The sequence below is a fragment of the Cheilinus undulatus genome, linkage group 13 (assembly GCF_018320785.1).
Source record: "Cheilinus undulatus linkage group 13, ASM1832078v1, whole genome shotgun sequence".
Classification (NCBI taxonomy): domain Eukaryota; kingdom Metazoa; phylum Chordata; class Actinopteri; order Labriformes; family Labridae; genus Cheilinus; species Cheilinus undulatus.
The window spans coordinates 22,945,685-22,965,472 of record NC_054877.1 but is presented as its reverse complement, the minus strand read 5'-3'; the positions used below and the strand labels follow the sequence as shown (position 1 = coordinate 22,965,472).

Sequence of the window (19,788 nt, the reverse complement as noted above, 5' to 3'; positions counted from 1 at the left end):
TTTGTAGAGCAGATGATAGAAATGGAGTTGTGTAAGTCGAGTGTGCATGTTTCATTTAAATTCTAGTCTTGTGGGTTTGACAAACTTGATCCACCTTGACCCTATGCTGGTAATATGTAGCTTGTTGGAGTCTGAGTGCTTGGTGCTGTTTTCAGTCAAATAAAGGGTTTCATTGTTTTGCACTTTTCAATTCCATTTTACAACACTTTTAAGGAAATCAGGTTTCACAGTTCTAAAGGAAATAATGTTAATTAAACACACTCAAAATAATGTAATGAATCACAAATGAAGATTTTGCTGTTCAAAACACTGGGCGAGCTCAAAAACATGATCCTTTTTATTGATTGACTGCCAAATAAGATACACAAGTAGAACAGCCAGGATTAGTCATGATTAGTGGAAAATTAATCAACAGATGTTCTGATAATTAGTCATTTTTCATGCAAAAACATCTCATGGTTCAGGCATACCAAACTTGAGGATTTGCCTGTTTTCCTTTCAATTATATTGTCAGTTATACTTTCTGGAATATTTTCAAGCTGGAGTTTGTTTTGTTTTTTTTTTTCCAGAGGAAAAAAATGGCTTCTCTTTGAGCTGTAGTTTATTGTGATTCTTTGTTGAATTCAGAATCTTAACAAATTAAAAAATAATAATCATCAGTCCAATCATTAGTTCATCCGTCAGAGGCCTTTTTGAGTAGATTAATTTAATTTTGAATAAATCAAAGATGCTTCTACTCTAATGAAGTGGATGAGCACTCAGTGGGGAACCCCACACCCACTCTTAAACACACACAAAACAATCATTCCTATGAATTTGCCCCAGTGATAAGTACAGTACTCCACATCATGGCCTTAAGTGGCCACCACAACCCAAACAGCTTTGCTACCTTCAAGAAGGTTCTGTAAACAGACTTGGTAAATGGTAAATGGACTTGAGCTTTTATAGCCATTTTCTTGTTATCTGAATACTGATCCTCATCCACCTTCACTAGCTCCTGATTAGGTTCTACATTAAATACAAGATCCTCCTACTCACCTACCAATCCCTCCATGCCCTTGACCCTCAGTTCCTCTCTTACCACCTTCACTCATACACCTACAGTCCTTAAACAATTGCCTGCTCTCTATTCCTAACAACATACTCTGATCCAATGGAGACAGAGCATTCAGTGCTACAGCCCTGACCTTATAGACCAACATCCACAATGCTCCTTCGTTTAGACACGTTTAACCAAGCACCAAGTGTTGACCTCTGCCTACAATCTCTGCTTACCTTTTTAATGTCAAAGTGAAAAACGATTTCTACGAAGAAATGTAAATTAAATAAAGATGTGTAATGTGAAATAAATGACTTCATAAATATTCACCCCTTTTATTATTATGTAATTAGTTGGTGCAAAACTGTTCAAGCTCTGTCAGGTTGCATGGGGTTCAGGCATGAACAGCCCTTTGAAAGTCCAGGCACAAATTTTCCATTGGATTAAGGTCTGGGGTTTGACTCAGCCACTCCAGAACATTCACCATCTTTTCTCAAGCCGTAGTTCTCTTGCAGACTGTATAAGATTGTCCTTCAGGATTTTCCTATATTTTTCCAAATTCATTTTACTCTACCTATACAAGCTTTCCACAGTCAGTTGCTGAAAAGCATCCCCACAGCATGATGCTGCACCACCGTGCTTCACAGTGGGGGTGGTAGATCCAAGCTATTAGTATTATTACTTGCATGCAACTAGCATAGCATTTGGTGGAACAAACTTAAGAGCATGAAGCATAATAGTTATAAGTTGGCCTATCTAAATTAGAATTGTTTTATTTTTGTTGACCTAGAAAAAGCCTTTTATTTATACCTTGAGATGGGGAAAGAGCAAGGGAACAGGTAAAGGAAAATCCAAGTGTTGGATGGAATGATTTTCTTTCACTTTGCCCTGCAGAGCTCATTAGCTTGTTTTAAAAAGAGAAGATAACTGTATATCAATTTTATCCATTTTTATGTTTTAAATGTAGTATGTTCTGACTTGTATCAACCATAGGCAAAAGTATTTGACTCAGAAGTGTCAAATGCTTGTCAATACAAACACAAATTACATCCGCTTTCAACATAAAAGCACCAGATATCATATTTCTTACAAGGACAAACTGAAAATCATAGATTAGGGAATTAAATAGTTAATGGATCCAGTGTGCAAAGTGAGAACAGTTGCTATGGTGCTGTTAGGACACAGTGTTAGATGTCCCTAATATTCCCAATTTATACATTGTACCTTAAGGTTTCTTTCCCATGACACATTGACATGCTAGCCAAGGGGTTGGGGATTGAACCCCAAACCTTACAGCTGAGATTGCCAGCTCTACTACTTATCCACAGCTGCCCTATCTAAGCTAGAGCAAGGTTGTGATAACACCAATACTGTGTACCCTACTACATGGCCTGTAATGACACTGCAACCCAACCATAAAATCAGATGAATGATGAGAGACCACGCAGGGTTATCAAATTGGCCCTTACCTTCACGGTTGTTTCACCAAGGCCCACTAGACCCACATTTCAGATACAAACATCCTAAACCCAGTACAAAAGTTAAATGTGGCTGTCACATCCATGTTAAGACATAAGGATTAATTAAAACCCATCCAACTTTCATTTTTGTCTGCTCAATTCTTCTATTTTATACATTTTCCTGATTGTGCTTTCATATTTGTGATAGTACTTTTTCTCTTTTTTAGTACTCAGTCTTGCTTGTATTGTACTTTTCTTTGTTGAAGGATCTACATATCCCCTCCTCCACCACTGTGAGCATCAGGAATAGTATTTCTCTCTAAGTGCAGAGTGTTCACCGTGATCCACGTCTGTTTTGACAGGTCAATGTCATCTTCCTGGTGGTGACGATGTTCAAGATGGTGAAGCACTCCACCTCCATGAAACCCGACTCATCTCGACTGGGGGGGATCAGGTGAGGGTGTCGCTCTGGGAGATTGCATGGCCTCAGTGGAGACTGCATGCTCTGAGACTGTGTGTGTTTGTGCTGAGATGAGTGATGTATTTGGGTGGTTTTCACCTCTATGTGAAAAGAAAACTAATAAGCCCCATTATTTCTTTTTCCTCCCTCTTAAAATTTGAAAAGCTGCATTTGACCAACACATTTATTTGACTTTCTCTTCTCCTAAACCAGACAAATATTTTTCCCTTTCAGATTTTATTTCTGCCCGCAAAGGTGCCTTATTAGTTCATTTTATGATTTCAATATTTGCACTTGGCTGCATTATATTGCCTTTTTTTTTTCTTCATAACTGCATTTTTGACCTTCGGTATCTTTCTGGCATAGTTTACCAGCTTCCTCTGAAAAACAGCTTCGCCCACATCCTTCCAGATTTAAAGACGGTATAAACAAAAAAAAAATACAGGACCCCTACCCCATCTTTCAGCTTCCAGTGGGCTGAATATTCTCAATAAAAAGACAAGTCCCTGTATATTTCTGTGCTTTGATGCTTGTCTGACAATATGCTTGAGGGCAGGCCAACACATGTATGTGTGTACAGGATTTTTCAGCAGACTCTGATTTTGGTCCAAAAAATAAAAAGACAAAAAAGGGGAAAATATGTTTTTGGCTCATAGAAAGCTACATTAGTGAATGCTCAATTTCACACTACAAACTCATTAACCATTATTAATTAGGTTCCAGTGATATCTTCCATGTTTTTAGTCTCTGTGTTAAATATGGGATCTGTTGTAATCAAGGGAAATAATTGCTTCATTTGCATTATTGTATCAAAAGCAGCAGAAACTGTCCACAGAGTCCCATCAGCTCTCTTTCCCAGCAGCACTACATCTTTGACTTCTCTGTCGGTGACATGTTGTCGTCTCATTTCTTCTCTCCACACTCGCTGTTTCTTGCTCTCTGGGTGGCTCACTTCTCTCCTGTGCATCAATAACTACCAGCCATCATTATTGAGAGTGACTGTGAAGTTATCTTATTTCCTCTAAGCCTTCCAGGAAGCCACAATGGAACAAAAGAATGTGCTGTGTTTGCAGTCCTTTTAGCCAAAATCCCTAAAGAAGACCACGGGGAAAATAAAGCGACAAACTTTGAATCAGCATTCAAGCATTTACAGTTGCTAGTGTCTAAAAAGTGCAAACAAGGGTTTTCTTCTCTTCTTTTTTTAAATTAACAAGCTGCTGTCTAGAAGAAATGCCAAACCTTCACTGATGAAATGTCTTGGAATTAATCTTTCTAATTTATTTCCTCGTTCTCCTCCACAGGTCATGGGTGTTGGGAGCATTCGCCCTGCTTTGTTTGTTGGGGCTCACGTGGTCCTTCGGCTTGCTCTTCCTCAATGAATCGTCCATTGTGATGGCGTATCTCTTCACCATCTTCAACACTCTGCAGGGGATGTTTATCTTCATCTTCCACTGCCTCCTCCAAAAAAAGGTAAACCTTTGTCCTACATTGCCAGTTGTGTGAGTTAACAGCAAAACGACAGGTTTTACAGTGCATTCAGAAAGTTTTCAGACCTCCTTTTTCAATTCTGTTATGTTGCAGCCTGGTGCTACAATAAAAAAAAGATTCTCATTCATCTACACTTGATACCCCATCATGATAAAGTGAAAAACAATATTATAGAACATTTTGCAAATAAATTAAAGATAAATTTGGCACCACCAGGGCTCTTCTAAGAGCTGGTTGCCTGGCCAAACTTAGTCATCAGGGTAGAAGGACCTTTGTAAGAGAGTTGACCAAGAGCCGGATGGTCTCTCTGACTGAGCTCCAGAGATCCTGTGTGGAGATGGGACAAAGTTTCTGAAGGACAACCATCATTGCAGCCCTACACTGATCTGGGACTTAAGGCAGATAGAAGCCTCTCCTCAGCGCAAAATGCATGAAATCCCACTTGGCTTTCCTTTGGGGATTTTTGTGAACTCCAAGTGTGCTTTCATGTGTTTTGCACTGAGAGGCTTCTGTCCAGCCACTCTGCCATAAGCCCATTCGTTGGAGGGATGCAGTAATAGTTCCTGGAACTTTGTCCCATCTCCATGCAGGATCTCTGAGGCTCATTCATTGACCATCAGGTTCTTGATCACCTTAAGACCTTTCTCCCCCTATTGCTCTGTTTGGCTGGGCTGAGCTCTGATATGCATTCTTGCTGTAAGGCCTTCAATAGAGAGGCGTATACCTTTTAAGATCATGTCCAATCCTTTTAATGAACCACAGGTGAACTCCAATCAAAGTTATAAAAACATCTCAGCAAAAATCGTTTGAAGTACTGTTTTCACTTTGTCATGATGGGAGTAAGAGTAGATTGATGATAATAACAATGACTTTTTTTCGACTGTCAGGCTGAAACATGCACTGTAGATTAAGAATTGATTCACAAGAAGCCCTTTTTAAAGCAAAACTTTTGAACATTTGCGTAGTCCAGCTACGTAAGAATTAGGGGTAGGTGGTTTAAATGTTTTTTTTATGGCTCTGTTATGTGTTAGAGTGTTTTTGAAAATAGATGTGTCATAAAATATATTTTTTGGTATGTTACAGACTTAAATAATAACAAATGCATCAACAGATGACTGACTAATTTCCTATAGTTTAATGAAGGTGAAGAAACTGTCAGCTTCACAGTAAGTTAGACAATAATTTGATAAATGATTAATTACTGAAGCCACTTGCAACTTGGCACCAGAATTTTTTTTATGTGTGTATTTAAGTTTAGTAGATTTCTTGATTTAATGGTCTTTTCTGACCAAACATCACAAAACTGAATTTGATGAAAAAGTCTGGCTTTTTCTGGCAATTTTTAGACAAAAATTAACTGAGAAAATAATTGGCAGATTTATCAAAATGGCAGTAAGTTGTTAGTTCCACTGTCAAACATTGCAAAAAAAACATTGTTTCTGTCTGAATATGTACAGTCTTTGTACCGCAGTTGTGGATCTGTAAATATTTATATTGTGATATTTTAAGATTTCACCTGAGGCGTTTTCAATATTTTATACATTCTCACCCAGCGACATCCATATCAAAGGATTTATTCTCCACACTATTTCACTGTGTTATGCCTGTGTTTGGACATAACTTCTCCTACATATGTTGTATCTGAACTGCTTCAGGGATTTGATAAGGATTAGGGATTACCATCTCTTTTTGTTTAAACCTGAGTGACCTACAGTCCAAAGACATGCAGGTCAACTGGTGACAATTTAGAGTCACCATTTGTCCAAAGGTATCACTGGGAGCATTAAAGATCATCTGTCTCCATGGTTCAGCCATGATAAGGTGTCCCGGCTGTACCCCACCTCTCTCCAAATGTCAGCTGTGACCGTTTCCAGCTCCAGGGTAGAGCTAAAGGATGGATTGATAGATGGATCTCTGTACTGGGGGATTGTCTCTGCTCACTCTGTCCTGATCTCTTGTTCGTCTGCAGGTCCGCAAAGAGTACAGCAAATGTTTCCGTCAGTCTCAGTGCTGCGGCGCACTGCCAGCTGAGGGCCCCCACAGTTCAGCAAAGACAGCCACATCTCGATCCACAGCACGATACTCATCCGCAACACAGGTATGTGTAGACAACCAGAAACAGATAAGAAAAAGCTTTGGGATGCAGAAAACCATGTATGATGAGGATTTATTTATTCATATCAACTTTAAATCTTGTCTGTTGATTTTTTTCAAAAGAAAATATATTTAATTACTAAGTAAATGCCAAAAAAAATCACAAAAAATAAACAAAACTACCAATGAATTAATCCAACTTACAAGCAGTAGTCTGTAAAGCCAGAATCGGATATTGTAGCTCATAATTCGGTGCCAAAGAGCTGCTTGATTATTTCAAAAGGCAAGGCAGTTATAATTATATAGCACATTTACATAGATGTATGACTGATACACAGTCATGAGCATAAGCTTTAATCTTGTAGGGCTCTAAGAGTTCATCACAGGGCTCTAGTATTCATAAGTATTCAGACCCTTTGCAACGCAATTGAAATTTAGCTATGGTGCTTTCCATTTTTCTCAATCTTTGTAGAGCTGTTTCTACACCTTGATTGGAGTCCACCTGTAGTAAATTAAATTGATTTGACATGATTTGGAATGCCACACACTTCTCTATAGAAGGCCTGACAGCTGACAATGAAAATCTGAGAAAAAAACATGCTGTGAGGTAGGGGTGCGCGGTATATGCGGTAGACGGTATAAATGATATAAATTTGCCCTACAGTAGAGATTTGGACTCACCAATCACCATTCTGGACTGACCAATCGCGATAACGCTTGTTAATGATATCATCGTATCTGCCTCAGTGTGAGTTATCAGGCAAAAACACATGTTTTTTCCTCTCAAAGTCTGATGGCTGTACCTCTACTAAGTCAGTGTGCTGTCTGCCAGCCTGCCTGGGGCTGTTACACAAGCTAAGTGCTGCTTTGGCTGGTCTCAGAGCCCAGCGCTGCAGCTCTTCCTCTTACAGTGGTGTAAACAACCGTTTAAAAGTCTATTTTAACTTGTGACTTTCTTTTCTAAATCCACAGTAAGTCAAAGATCCAGGCTGCGATGTTAAATGAGGTCAGAAAAGCTGCTGTAAACTAGCCATATTCTCCGGTACGGCAGCCAAAGCTAAGCTAACCCAATGCTAAACACAATACTTCCGTCAAGCCCTTCAAAATAAAAGTCTGCGGCTGTTATTTTTCTGAAACGCTTTTATTGTGAACGCCTTCACTAGGAAACGTGTTCAAGTCATTAACAGCTTAACACCTCATCAGGTTAGAGATGAAATGTGAAACTTGGAGTGCAGTTAGACAGAAGTAAACCTAGAGACTTAAAAAAAAAAAACATGTTTTCTGTGTTCCTATGCTTGGAGATAAATTGAGTATGCCATCAAAGTCTTGTTTTTAGAGGAGAAGGGGGTTAATAACACTTGAATTTGGATTAAAAAGCATTATCTCTGTTTGATTTTGTAATACTGTGATATAATACCATTATCGTCAAAGGCAGGCAAAATACTGTGATATGATTCTTAGGCCATATCGCCCAAGCCTACAATGAGGTTTAAAAGAACTACCTACAGAGCTCAGAGACCTAGAGAGAGATTGTTGCAAGGCAGATCTGGAGAAGGCTACAAAAAAATTCTACTGCACTGAAGGTTCACAAGAGCACAGTGGCCTCCATGATTCTCAACTGGAAAAGGTTTGGGGCAAGCAAGACTCGTCCCACATGTGGTGTAGGATCATATCAGCAAAGACTGAGAGCATTGGGAATCATATGAGCTAAAGTTCAAGTGTTTTCGCAACTAAGGTCAAAGTGAAATTTTAGCTTTTTATTTATAACGTTCAGTTTTCAGTTTGTCTCGGCGGGTTACTGAGTGTAGATTAATGACAATAAATATAACTTTTTTTCTTATGTAGCATCAGACTGCTACATAAGAAAAAGGAAAACGTGGCGGGGGTCTGAATACTTTCTGAATGTTAAAAAAGGTATCAAAATAATGTGCTTGAATAATTTAATAAAAAGCAGCTGTTAACAGTTGACTCTACATCCTTGATGTAAAGGAATAAGAGTTTCAGCTGTTATGCACTTAAAAGAAAATCCAACCCTAACCCTGCTGACCATGTTGGCAAAGCAAACACAAAGTAAAGTCCCGGATGTGTATTAATCTGCTACTGAAAACAAACACCCACAAAGGCCCTATTTACTCATGTTTTAATATTTTTTTTTCTTAAATGTATTTTTGCACACATGGTTAAGAGAAGTTCTGAGCTTTTTAAAGATTTGAAATATTTATTTGTGAACTATTTCTCAAGATTAGATTCTTTAGCAGCGAATAGCCTTGTGATTAAGAGTGCGGAGAGGCTAAGGACTGAAGAAAGTATTGAGGAGACACTACACATTGTTGGTTTAAGGCTTTTCAGAAGATTTGTTGACAATAAGAAAAATGAGACATTGACATTTATCCTTTTGTAAAGACTAAAGATTACCAAAGTTATCTTCAACCTTTGACTTGAATTAATGGCAGTTAAGTGGAGCCTCTTGTTTCTTTGACAAAAATGAAGATGAAATACAAATTTTAGGCAGTGTTAATTTCCAGGACATAATGTAAGGCTTTGTTTTTAGCTGCCAATGCTGCAGAGGTTATATATAATGGTAAGGAGTTTTTGCATCAGGAAATGTTACCGTAGATTGTAGCTTACTAATAGTTCTTATAATTAGTATAAATGTTTCTGAATATCTGCTCTTATGATCAGATGAGAGAATTATTAGAAAAAAGAGAAAATGTATGCATTAGAAAAAAATGATGGTGTTGAACAGATGACTGATGTTTCCTATGACAGCTCCTCTCTGACTGTGAGATCTATCTTAAGAGCACTTCTGAGAATCTGCCGGCATACTAACCAGAAAAAAAAGAGCTAGACGTCTCACATTACAGGCTGTAAGATTCCTGAGGTATCTATTCTCCGTATCAATCGGATCAATAACGCCTGCCTCATCGCACAGTCGTTTTGTCAACCGGTTGGCTGTCTGATTGGTGTATACAAGTGTAGCTTTATATCACAAACTCTTGTAGCCACTCAATCCTCAAGGCCAGAAGCCTTTAAAGACTGCGGCACCATGTTGAGTCCTGATCAATGGCTGCTTTTTCTCTCTACCCAGAGCCGCATCAGGAGGATGTGGAACGACACTGTGAGGAAGCAGTCGGAGTCCTCCTTCATCTCGGGAGACATAAACAGCACCTCCACGCTCAACCAGGGTTAGCAAACGTTTCTTCTTCTTCTTCCTCCGCTACCAGACGAGACACATACACCATTCTCTTTGTGATGGAGCTCTGAATTCACGATAAACACATCAATGAGTGCAGCTCAGGAGAAGAGGGGCGGCTTGATTTAATGTCACATTTCTCTTAGTGTTTAGCAATCAAAACAAAAACAGCAGCCTGTGATGTCATTTCAGTACTTTCCTGTTTCACCAGGTCCATGTGAGACAAAGAAATGAAAAAAGTGTTTGGGATATTTTATTTTCATGAGAACTTGAGTTCAAATTTTAACAGGACTGTGCAGCATCTACCTAGTTCATGCTCACCCTGAAATGATTGTCAGGATGAAAGTAGGGGGTGAGGCAAGATGAGCAAAGTCAGGCTAAGGTCAGAGCAGATTTTGGGAGGGATCCCGGCATCTGGAGGCTCTGGCTCCAGACCGTGCCAGCGCAGATTTAAGCTGTACTTCTGAATTAGTTTAGATTATATTAAAAGACACACATGCCAGCACGGAGCTCCTCTACGATCCATCCAAACAACCGAAGACACTTATTACATTCTTGAGGATTTACACAAACATGCTGACGATGATAGGGATACTCTATTATTCATGGCAGGCCACTTAGGCATGTTTTGTCTAGTGTCTTGACTGGATGAGTTTGTTTAGAGGAATTTGTTTCACATAAACACTGGAGTTGATTGTGTTGCTATGCTTTGGTCAACACTTGTCGTGATAATATTGTTTGTCAGGAACATCGTCCAAATGTTTGGATAATGTCTTGCTTTGACCGTCGTTTCTATGGCTGCTCCGTCCATAATAAAAGGCAGACGTATTTTGGGTCATAAATCTTTTGCGGTGTCAGATTTTGGACAGCGGATGTCAGGGTTTGTTTATATCGACAGCGACCCAGCGCACCGCCACAGACCATGAACTACAGAACCCTGAGCTCTTTTTTTCACCAACTGTTTTTTTCCCTCCTGATTTTCTCCCCCTTTCTCTCTCTTTCTCTTCCTGTTATTCCAGGGATGACTGGCAACTACCTCCTAACTAACCCTCTCCTCCGAACCCACGACACTAACCCTTATAACAACCTGCTGGCAGAAACTGTGGTGTGCAACACCCCCTCTCCACCGGCCTTTCACTCCCCAGGTGCACATCCACCCTCCACCTTTATTTCTAGATAGATTTGTGTTGTTGTTGTTTTTGCAAATGCAAAACTTGGTAAAAGACACTTTTTTTTTTGAGAGAAAAATGAAAAAATTACTAACACTTTCATGTCTGTCTGTTTTATAAGCCCATGGCTAATTGACACATCACTAAGCTTAGCGCACAGACTGTGAAATGAAAAACTAGCATTGTCTGTTAGCCCAAGCTGTTGTAGAGCTAGGCCTTTCATTACTGCCATCTTTAAAGAACTCTTATTAAAACAATTCATCTTGAAAAAGGATGAGGTGCATTTTCATGAGAAAAAACTGTCCAGCAATGTATCAAATTAGGATAAAAAAGACAAATATAAAAATGGCAATGGTTTTATCTGAAGCAGCTAGCAAAAATAACGAGCCTTGCTGCCTGGATTCATGCTAGCTGTTTGAATAACCAAACCTGCCGACCAAGAAACCTTTAAACCTCAAGAGAAAAAGCTGAAAAAAAAAGAAATTCAAAAGAAGCTAATTTCTTTAGTAATAAATGTTGTGTTGCAGTCCTACTGAAAAAGGGAAACCCTACAGGCAGCTTTCATTGGAAGCAGCTAGCTGAAATCATTAGCCTAGCTCTAGCCTGATTCCTGATAGATTTTTTAGAAACCAGATATGCCTACCAGCAACCAACAAAGTTCACTTATAAGTTAAGAAAATCTGCATGATTAAAAAAATGTATAAAGTATATATATCCACCTTATATCTGGGTGGCCACTGTAGCTATGAATTCAGGCATAGTAATGATAATAGCAAAATCATGTTTCTAATAATGGCTAAAAGCATCAGGGAAATGGATCTTTTAAAAATTATTTATTGCTTATTTTTAATACAGATTTTGAGATTGACCGCTTTAATCATGGATATTTATATCACACATTTCAAGAGAGACTAGTTGGTGAAATAAGACTTTTAGCAACCCCATAATCTAAAGAGAAAAATGTTAAGGCTCTGACTGGGCTCTAAATCTTCTCTCCTTAACTCCTTAAACAAAACATCTCTATTACTATGCAAATACTGATATGAAGCTATCACAGTTAGGTATATGCTTATTTAGGTTATCCAAGGTAATATCTTCATTTCATCGTCTCCACTTGAGGGTGGAGAATTAATGATATTTTCCCGTTTGAGGTGTAATAGATGACACATATTTTAACCTCCAAATTGCTCTTACAGTCAGGATTAGTTTCTAGTTTCTATGCAAAGCTCTGTTTAGACAAAAGGGACCAAAAGTCAATCAAACTATCATGGGGGCTAGGGTGGATCTGAGACTCTTTTTTTTATTAGAGAACAAATGTTTGTACAAACATGTAAAGGCAGGTGGATATTAGATGCAGCTACTTAAACACATAAAGTACGTACAAGACTAGGACAGACATAGTGTATTTTGACCAGTGTTTGGATTTCTATTTTATTGTTTAAGTTTTACATCAATTACTGTGCACCCTCACCGCAGACAACAATTGCAAAGTACTACCACTATTTCGGTTTAAGAAACTCCATTAATCTCCCTGAGACCTAGCGTGTAATAATAGATTTATGTCACTTACAAGCTAAAAGGGCAATAGCTGTAGAATGGAAATTATAAGTAAACCCAGCATAAATCAGTACACTAAGGGCATCTAAACTCATGTTGCTATGAAAACTAACATAGTGGTTTTACTTGTAGCAGCTAGCCAAAACTAGCCTTACAGTCTTCACCTGGATTCATGCTAGCTGATTCAGTAACTCACTTACCAGCCACTTGTTGTTCATTTATTTCTACTAATATAAAAATCAAAGTTTTTCCTTTTTCAAACATAGCTTTAAATGTATTGTTGGTATTAACAACAAGTACTTTAAACAACAGGCCTTGGATTTCTTTGTAGCAGCAAGCAAAAATAGCTAGCCTGGTAGCCTTACGGTGTGTCTGTAATCGCATACTTCTGTTACGGTACACTTAAATGCAGAAGAAGGCGTTCAATGACAGTCTCAAATCGCACGCTTAGAAGGGACAATGGTTTAACTGCCTCTCTTTTCTTCTTCTACTTCTTTTTCAACAGCACGATATAAATAGACATTAGACAATTCTAATCAAAATCTGACAGATTTTTACTTACTATTAGATTCATCTAACTTGTATATAATGTTAAATTTATTCATTTAAAGAAAACAAACTTTAGCCTCAAATGCCCTTTTCCTCATTGAAATCCGTTCACGTTGCTAATAACTAGCTAGCTAGTGAATGCTATTGTTAACTAGCATTCTAGCTTGCTAACAACACAATATCCTATTCATCATTAACATAGTGGCAGTAGTATACTGCATTTGAGTATACTTCTCAGTGTGAATGCACTTTGCACACTCATGTACTCAAAAAAGTTAATAGTTCAGAAGTATGTGATTTGGGACATGCTATTACTGTAGATTCATGCTAGCAAAGTCAAGAACCAAATTTGCATACATGCAACTGTTAAAGCTTTCTTATCAGTAAAAAAAAATCAATAATTGGAAATATCAATATCAACTCATTTCCTTTTATTTTGTAAGTGAAACAAGTACTTAAAGCTGTAGGATAGGGTTTTCAGTAGCAGGTAGCTAAATCAACAGATACAACAGCCTTAGCTTTGGCAAAAAGCCAGCTGTTTCAGTGACCAAATCTGCCTTCAAACAACATTTAACATTGGCTTAATGTAAACAGTCTCATAACAAAGCCTGCCTGGGCTTTTTTAGTAAATGTAGATTAATTTTGACATAATGTGTGTTTTTTTTTTTAAAGAGTAATTTTTAACCCAGTTGCCTTAGGTGCCTTTTCACTGCCATGAATATGAAGTTCTGCCTTTGTATTCGTAGTAGAAATCAATGTTTAGATACCTGTTGTCCTCTTAGCATTTGATTTTTTTAATATTATCTCAATTCTACAGACTTCACTTTATGACCTACTGCAGCACTATACATTTTCTGAATATTTTCTCACCACTTTATATCGTTTTTTTAATCCACATGAAAGAGGTAAATTCTCTTTTTGATAACTTCTGGCCTGGATCATTTTCTTAGCTCTGAGCCGTAGCTAAGCAACAAACTGATCAAAAAAGTTACGGGTCATAACCGAGGGAAAAGTCCGGCATATAACCCTGTGTAAAACTTTGCACTAAACACTTGAGTTTGTGTTTGCCTTGAACAGATGAGAAAAACAGCAGAGACGCTTGTAGGCGGATTTCTCTCTCCCATCTTTGTGCAAAGCTAAGCTAACCAGCGCTAAGCTGTAGCTTCATATTAAGCAAACAGACAGATATGAGAGTGGTATTAACCTTCTCATCTTGCTCTCTCCCTGAAGTGTGTCAGATTTATTAAAAACATAAAAGTGTTGAGGTTGTTGCTCTGACACGGCATGCATGCAAACATGTTGAGAATAATTAATGTAGATTAACAGTTTGTTCTTCACACCTTCCCTGTATTTCCGTAGTTCTTATCTGTGCAGGTTTCTCCTTTGTAAACACAGAGATAAACTCAGCATTGTCAGTGCCATCTTATCTCAACTACAGAGCAGTCATATGGGAATTCTCCTATGTTGAAAGAGCTTCACACGCTGGTTGATCATTTATGTAGTTAACCTCTAGCTGTGAATGATATCTTTACATTTTCTTACTTTCTTATTCTAAATTAGATGCGAGCTTGACTTAAAACATGTCAGTGTTTATGGTGACCTAGTTCCCTCTCTGGCAGAGCAAAAGAAACCCAATCAAAGAACGGGAAAAAACAGAAGCTCATGACGCAATGCGGGCAGAGTCATAGCCCTCAGATATTCACAGGCATTTGATGATAAAAGAGAATATAGAAAAACAGCAGTATGGCCAAAGTGTGAGAGGAGAGGATTTGCAGAAACATATATCTGTGACCCTCTGCAGTCATCACAGCCTTGTTTAGTGTTTACATTTAGTGATAATGAAGCAGACTGGGGACCAAACAGTCTGCAAAGAAAATCAGACATTTTATGAAATTCTTTTCCTTTTTTCTGTGAGCAGCTTGGCAGCAGCTCAGACGCAGAAGTCAGTGAGAGTACACAGAGCTTGTGCATTATTTGCCCTAAAATGTTTACCTGCTTAAACACTGAAGGATAATTGCATTTTAACACCGCACTGGAGACAGATTAAGACGTGAAGATATTCTTAATTAGCCAGTAATTTAAACGACGACGTAAACATCTCCTTTGCCTGTAGAAAGATGACTTCTCCCCCTGAGGCGAGCTGCTGTACTTATACACATTTAAACAACTGGAGCAAGAGCAGATCAGGAATGAATTGTCTAAATCTCACTGATTCAACAAATGGAAAGTAGTCTCTGTATATCAGGCAGCAGTGTGACACACAAATGTCAAAAACCGGTGTGAAGATCACCATCCGGCTTTGAAATATGCACAGAGAGACTGTCAAGTTTAACGTGAGCTTTTGCAGAAATTCGCCTGCTATAGTCATTACATTTAGCTCCTGGAGAAGGATGAGCGTGTCCTCTATTGTAAGTGTATTAATGCTAAGTAATGCTCTGCAGATGTTTTGATGCAGTAAAAAAATCTGAACAGAGAACATCTTGGATGAATCTTTGCTGGAACGCTTCCCAGAGTGCAGCTGTCGCCGTGTCCAGTTGAATTCTGTTCACATCATTTCCCCTGCTCCCGGTAGACAATACCTGTCTGCAATAAAAATCACCGCCTGTGCATAAACAAATGCAAATTTGGAAGTAGAGTCTATTCAGAGAAAAAGTCTAATAATCTCCCCCCTCCCTTCCCGTGTCCTGCCCTTTTGCTCTCCGCGCTCCATTCCTTTTTTTTCCAGAAAGTCTTTGATGTTGTTTTTAGACTTTTTTCCCTCCGTTGCTATCATCCACTTTCTGACACGCTCATTTGAAAGCTAAGACTACAGTTTCCACGTTTTTTTTTTCTGTGCGCAGACTGCCTGTGACGACATCCTCACCCGACAAAATGTCAAGTCTTTCTCTTGCAAGCTCACAGTGTACCCAGTAAATAAAATCCTCATATCAAATCAAACTAGCCCCCTTCACTTTCATCCTGCTACTTGAGCTTAGTCACAGGGCTGCACAAAATTAGAGTGCCCGCCTGTGTGTGTGAGTGTGTGTGTGTGTGTGTGGGGGGGGGTGCATGGGTGTGTGTGTGTGTGTGCATTTCCTTCACATAAAAGTGATAGATGTACACTTCTAAAAGTCATTCAAAGAGAAATAATGTTCCTTCTTTCAACTGTAGACTTAAAAAGAAAAAAAAAAGACTGTGCTTGCTGCTGAACCCTTTCACCTGCTGAGTCCAGGATTCAGTTGTCCTTGGTTTGTCCTTTAGCTCTCTTAAACTATTAAACTCATCATTTCGCTGTCACTCTCCATCAAACCTGCAACAATTTGAGCAAAGCATCACACTAAATAAATTATAGTTAATGACAAGGACATGATCCGAGTTGGATTGACTGAATCCGGGCTGGATGTTAGCTTCCACTTTTGTCTTATTTCAGTGATTTTGTTGTTTCTGCTGCAATTGAAAAAAGCATCTGTTTTACTTTTTTTGCACATCAGCTGTTCTTAGGCCAGATAGCCTGAGCAGACACACTTGATGTGAGTGGTGGCAAAGTGAGTCATTGCACCGTGCCTGTGTGTTGTAGTGTGTGGGGGTTGTTGCCGTGCTTGTGGGGCCTCGGTGCAGAGAGGCGGCCGGCCATCTGTGTTCGACATTACTCTTTTGTGTTGCCTTCTTTTAACAGGTGGAATGTTTTATTCATTGTTAATGTCCCAACACTTCCTCATCAGCTTGAATTTATTTTTTTAAATGCTCATCCTATCCTACTGCTTCCTGTATGCTGCTGTGTTGTTACCTGATCATCAGCTACTTTATATCGCGTGCTGCTGTGTTGTGCTTTTTCAGTTCCAAGTCATCTTTTGTTCTCATTTCTCCAATATTGTTCAGGATAATCTCTTAGATTGGCTTTAATGAGATTCAGCCATGATGAGGATGGACATGATGGGGAGCTAATTTGGTTCTCCTCTGAATTTTAAAACTTTTTGTATTTGCATAAAATTGAAATTAACCTGGAGATCAAAGAGCACAAGAGTGCAGTGTCCTGAGCAGTATCAGTTGGATGTAGATGGTGTGGTGGAGACTGTTTTGTTGGATGAGAAGGCAAATGATTGCAGCTCACAGATTCTCTCTGCCTTTCTCTGCAGGACAGCACTCTCTGAGCAACAGCAGGGACATCAGCGCCATGGACACCCTCCCCCTCAACGGCAACTTCAACAACAGCTACTCCCTGAGAGACGACGACTATGAGGCCGTTGGCGTCCGAGCCCCGGCTGACCTGGGGGGCCTCAACCTGGACGACGCCGCCTTTGAGAAGATGATCATATCTGAGATTGTACACAACAACCTGAGGCCCCGCGGGGCCCCTAAAGGCCGCGACGCCCAGAGGGAGAGAGATAGAGCCCCGCCTCCTCAGACCAGAGTGACAGTGGACCGGGGCGGGGGAGGGAGCGGCAGTGAGGACGACGCCATCGTGGCTGATCACACCGAGGCCTCGTCCCCGCAGAGGGGAAGTGGACGAGGAGGCCATGCCACCCTGGAGCTGCTCCTGCACCCACACCACAAGGAGGCACTGGAGGCCCCCCTCCTGCCCCAGAGGACTCACTCCCTGCTCTACAGTGCCCAGAAGGCCCCCCGCCGCCTGGAGGGGCAGGGCGGCCATGGCAGCCATGGTTCTGAGACTGTTACGGCTGTGGAGGAGACGGGCTCAAACTCCCCCAACAACAGAGACTCCCTGTACACCAGCATGCCGAACCTCAGAGACTCCCCCTCACCCTCAGCCTCCCCTTACCCCCCTGAGGAGGAGGAGGAGGAGCTCTCCCCCTCACCTCGAAGCGAGAGTGAGGACGCATATCATAAAAGCATGCCCGAGCTGGGCGACACCCCCCAGCCTATGTCCTACTACCACATAAACCGAGGCACCAGTGACGGGTGCATCATCCCACCCAACAACGAGGAGTGTGCACAGGAAGGAGAAGCACCCAGTGACGGACAGATGCAGCTCATAACCAGCCTCTGAGCGCGCCGTCGTTGATTTGCACAGAGTTTAGCAGATGGGCGAAGAGAGCCGGCAAGTCTGGCCTTGCACTCCACGTGCGCTTCCTGTTACGGGAAGCGAAAAAGTTGTTGGGTGGGAAAAAAATGGAATGAAGAAGTGACTTTTTGCACACAGATCTCATTAACACACAAAACACGTCCATTCGAGGCCGGACCAATGTGGACTGTGAACACTCTGCTGTTGGACTAAAAAGGTGCAGAGGATTACACGCCAACACGGCGGCCGTGACGAGGAAAGTCTGGCTGTTGTTCTGTGCTGTTGGAGAATAAACAGATTTGAAAAATACCCCAAGCAAAGAACTATGACACTCCTGATGTACTCCTGGGAGGTTTTGCAGGACCAGGGTCTTTTTAGTTATGAAGTAACTAGAACTAGTGTGGCTCCACTACACAGAAAGGACTGTAAAGTTAAGAAACCACTAATTCAGACTCAGGCCTTATATTTTCTCTATTGCACATTTAACTGTTGTACAAGTAACAGCTAAAGAAAATATATTTTGCTGTACCACTAGTGTAAAAAGTCGACAAAAAAGGAAGAAAAAAAAAACAGAAGCGGCAACAATTCAGTAGTTATGCCCTTTCAATGTTAATACAAATCTCCAGACAAGGTTAATCAAAATGGTGGAAATGTGCTTTTTCCTCTCACACTTGACTCTCGTAGTATGTTTGAATATGAAAAAAAAAATCAGTTTTTGAGAGATATCAACCATATGAAATCATGCTCACGTCTCTGCTTGTGAAGTGCTTTTTGCTTTCATGAATGAAATGAGGGTTGTTTCTTTGTTTCCGCCAGTAGTATCTTTGTTAACAACAGGCCATGCACAGATTTGGAGTGAATTGGAAAACTTGTGTAATTTATTTTTCTTAAAAGAAATTGTCAGGTTTAAAGACTTATGTTCGTGTCAATGCGATAGTGCAGTTTTCGCTGACATGTCTCATCCTTTGACACTAATTAATTTATTAACTGAACTCTTCAGAAAAAAGAACATGGTTGGAAAGTGTGAAAAAGTTGTTGCAGCACTGATTAGGTTCATTTTATTTCTTTTGTAAGAGCCCATCATCAGCTGATATTTAATTCAACTCCTGTTTGATATCGAATAAATGTGAATTTTTTTTCTTGTTCGCAGATGTCTGGCTGCTTTTTCATATTGTTCGTAAAGTCTGAGAAAGTGATGATAAGACTGAGGATATTAAACATTTTCTCTTTTGTCTACATTTGTCATCAAAAAGACTTAGCCTGTCTGGTACATTTGATTCCACACGCCTCCTACCTAACACATTTACCTTTCATAACTGCTCAGCATAAACTGGTGCTTAATTCTAAATAATTTCCTCAAACAGCAGGGAACTGTAGTTTTTAGCAAATGTTCAGACGGTCTCAGACGGGAACAAATCTTGTGTTTTGGGGGTGACTATTTTCAGCTGAAGATTACACACATTTAGTGTGCTGGTGAGGATTAACAGCAGCAGGGTGATGTCTGAGGAATTGACTTAAAATAAACGTGTGGCTCCTTTCTGTCTTCTTATTCCAGAGGGACGGCAGCAATTTTAGCTGTTTAGAACAATAAAGCACTATGTCAGGGGCTGAGGGACAAGATTATGATGAGGAACAAAAACAACTAAAAGTTTGTAATTGCCATATTTGAATAAGCCAAAGTATACAGACAGAAATTAATAGTTAAGCCAGCAGTAAGCTTTTGTAAAGGGACCATGTTTGCAAACCTTGTTGCTTTCTGTATGCGCTAAATGCTTTT

The 19,788-nt window shown here is 39.8% G+C and overlaps 1 protein-coding gene across 10 annotated transcripts in view; it reads left to right on the top strand.

Moving 5' to 3' along the window:
• LOC121520131 (adhesion G protein-coupled receptor L2-like) overlaps positions 1-19,154 on the top strand; it is a 145,305-nt gene extending 126,151 nt beyond the window's left edge. For 5 of the 10 annotated variants that reach the window (XM_041803419.1, XM_041803422.1, XM_041803420.1 and 2 more), the window contains 6 exons: positions 2,862-2,953; positions 4,261-4,429; positions 6,417-6,545; positions 9,630-9,726; positions 10,754-10,879; positions 17,125-19,154. In XM_041803419.1, the coding sequence (XP_041659353.1) occupies positions 2,862-2,953; positions 4,261-4,429; positions 6,417-6,545; positions 9,630-9,726; positions 10,754-10,879; positions 17,125-17,996 (1,485 nt within the window). In that variant the 3' untranslated portion in view covers positions 17,997-19,154. The remainder of the gene's footprint in view (positions 1-2,861; positions 2,954-4,260; positions 4,430-6,416; positions 6,546-9,629; positions 9,727-10,753; positions 10,880-17,124) is intronic. The other 5 variants (XM_041803427.1, XM_041803424.1, XM_041803425.1 and 2 more) reach the window with 2 other exon arrangements.
• Positions 19,155-19,788: the final 634 nt, after the last annotated feature.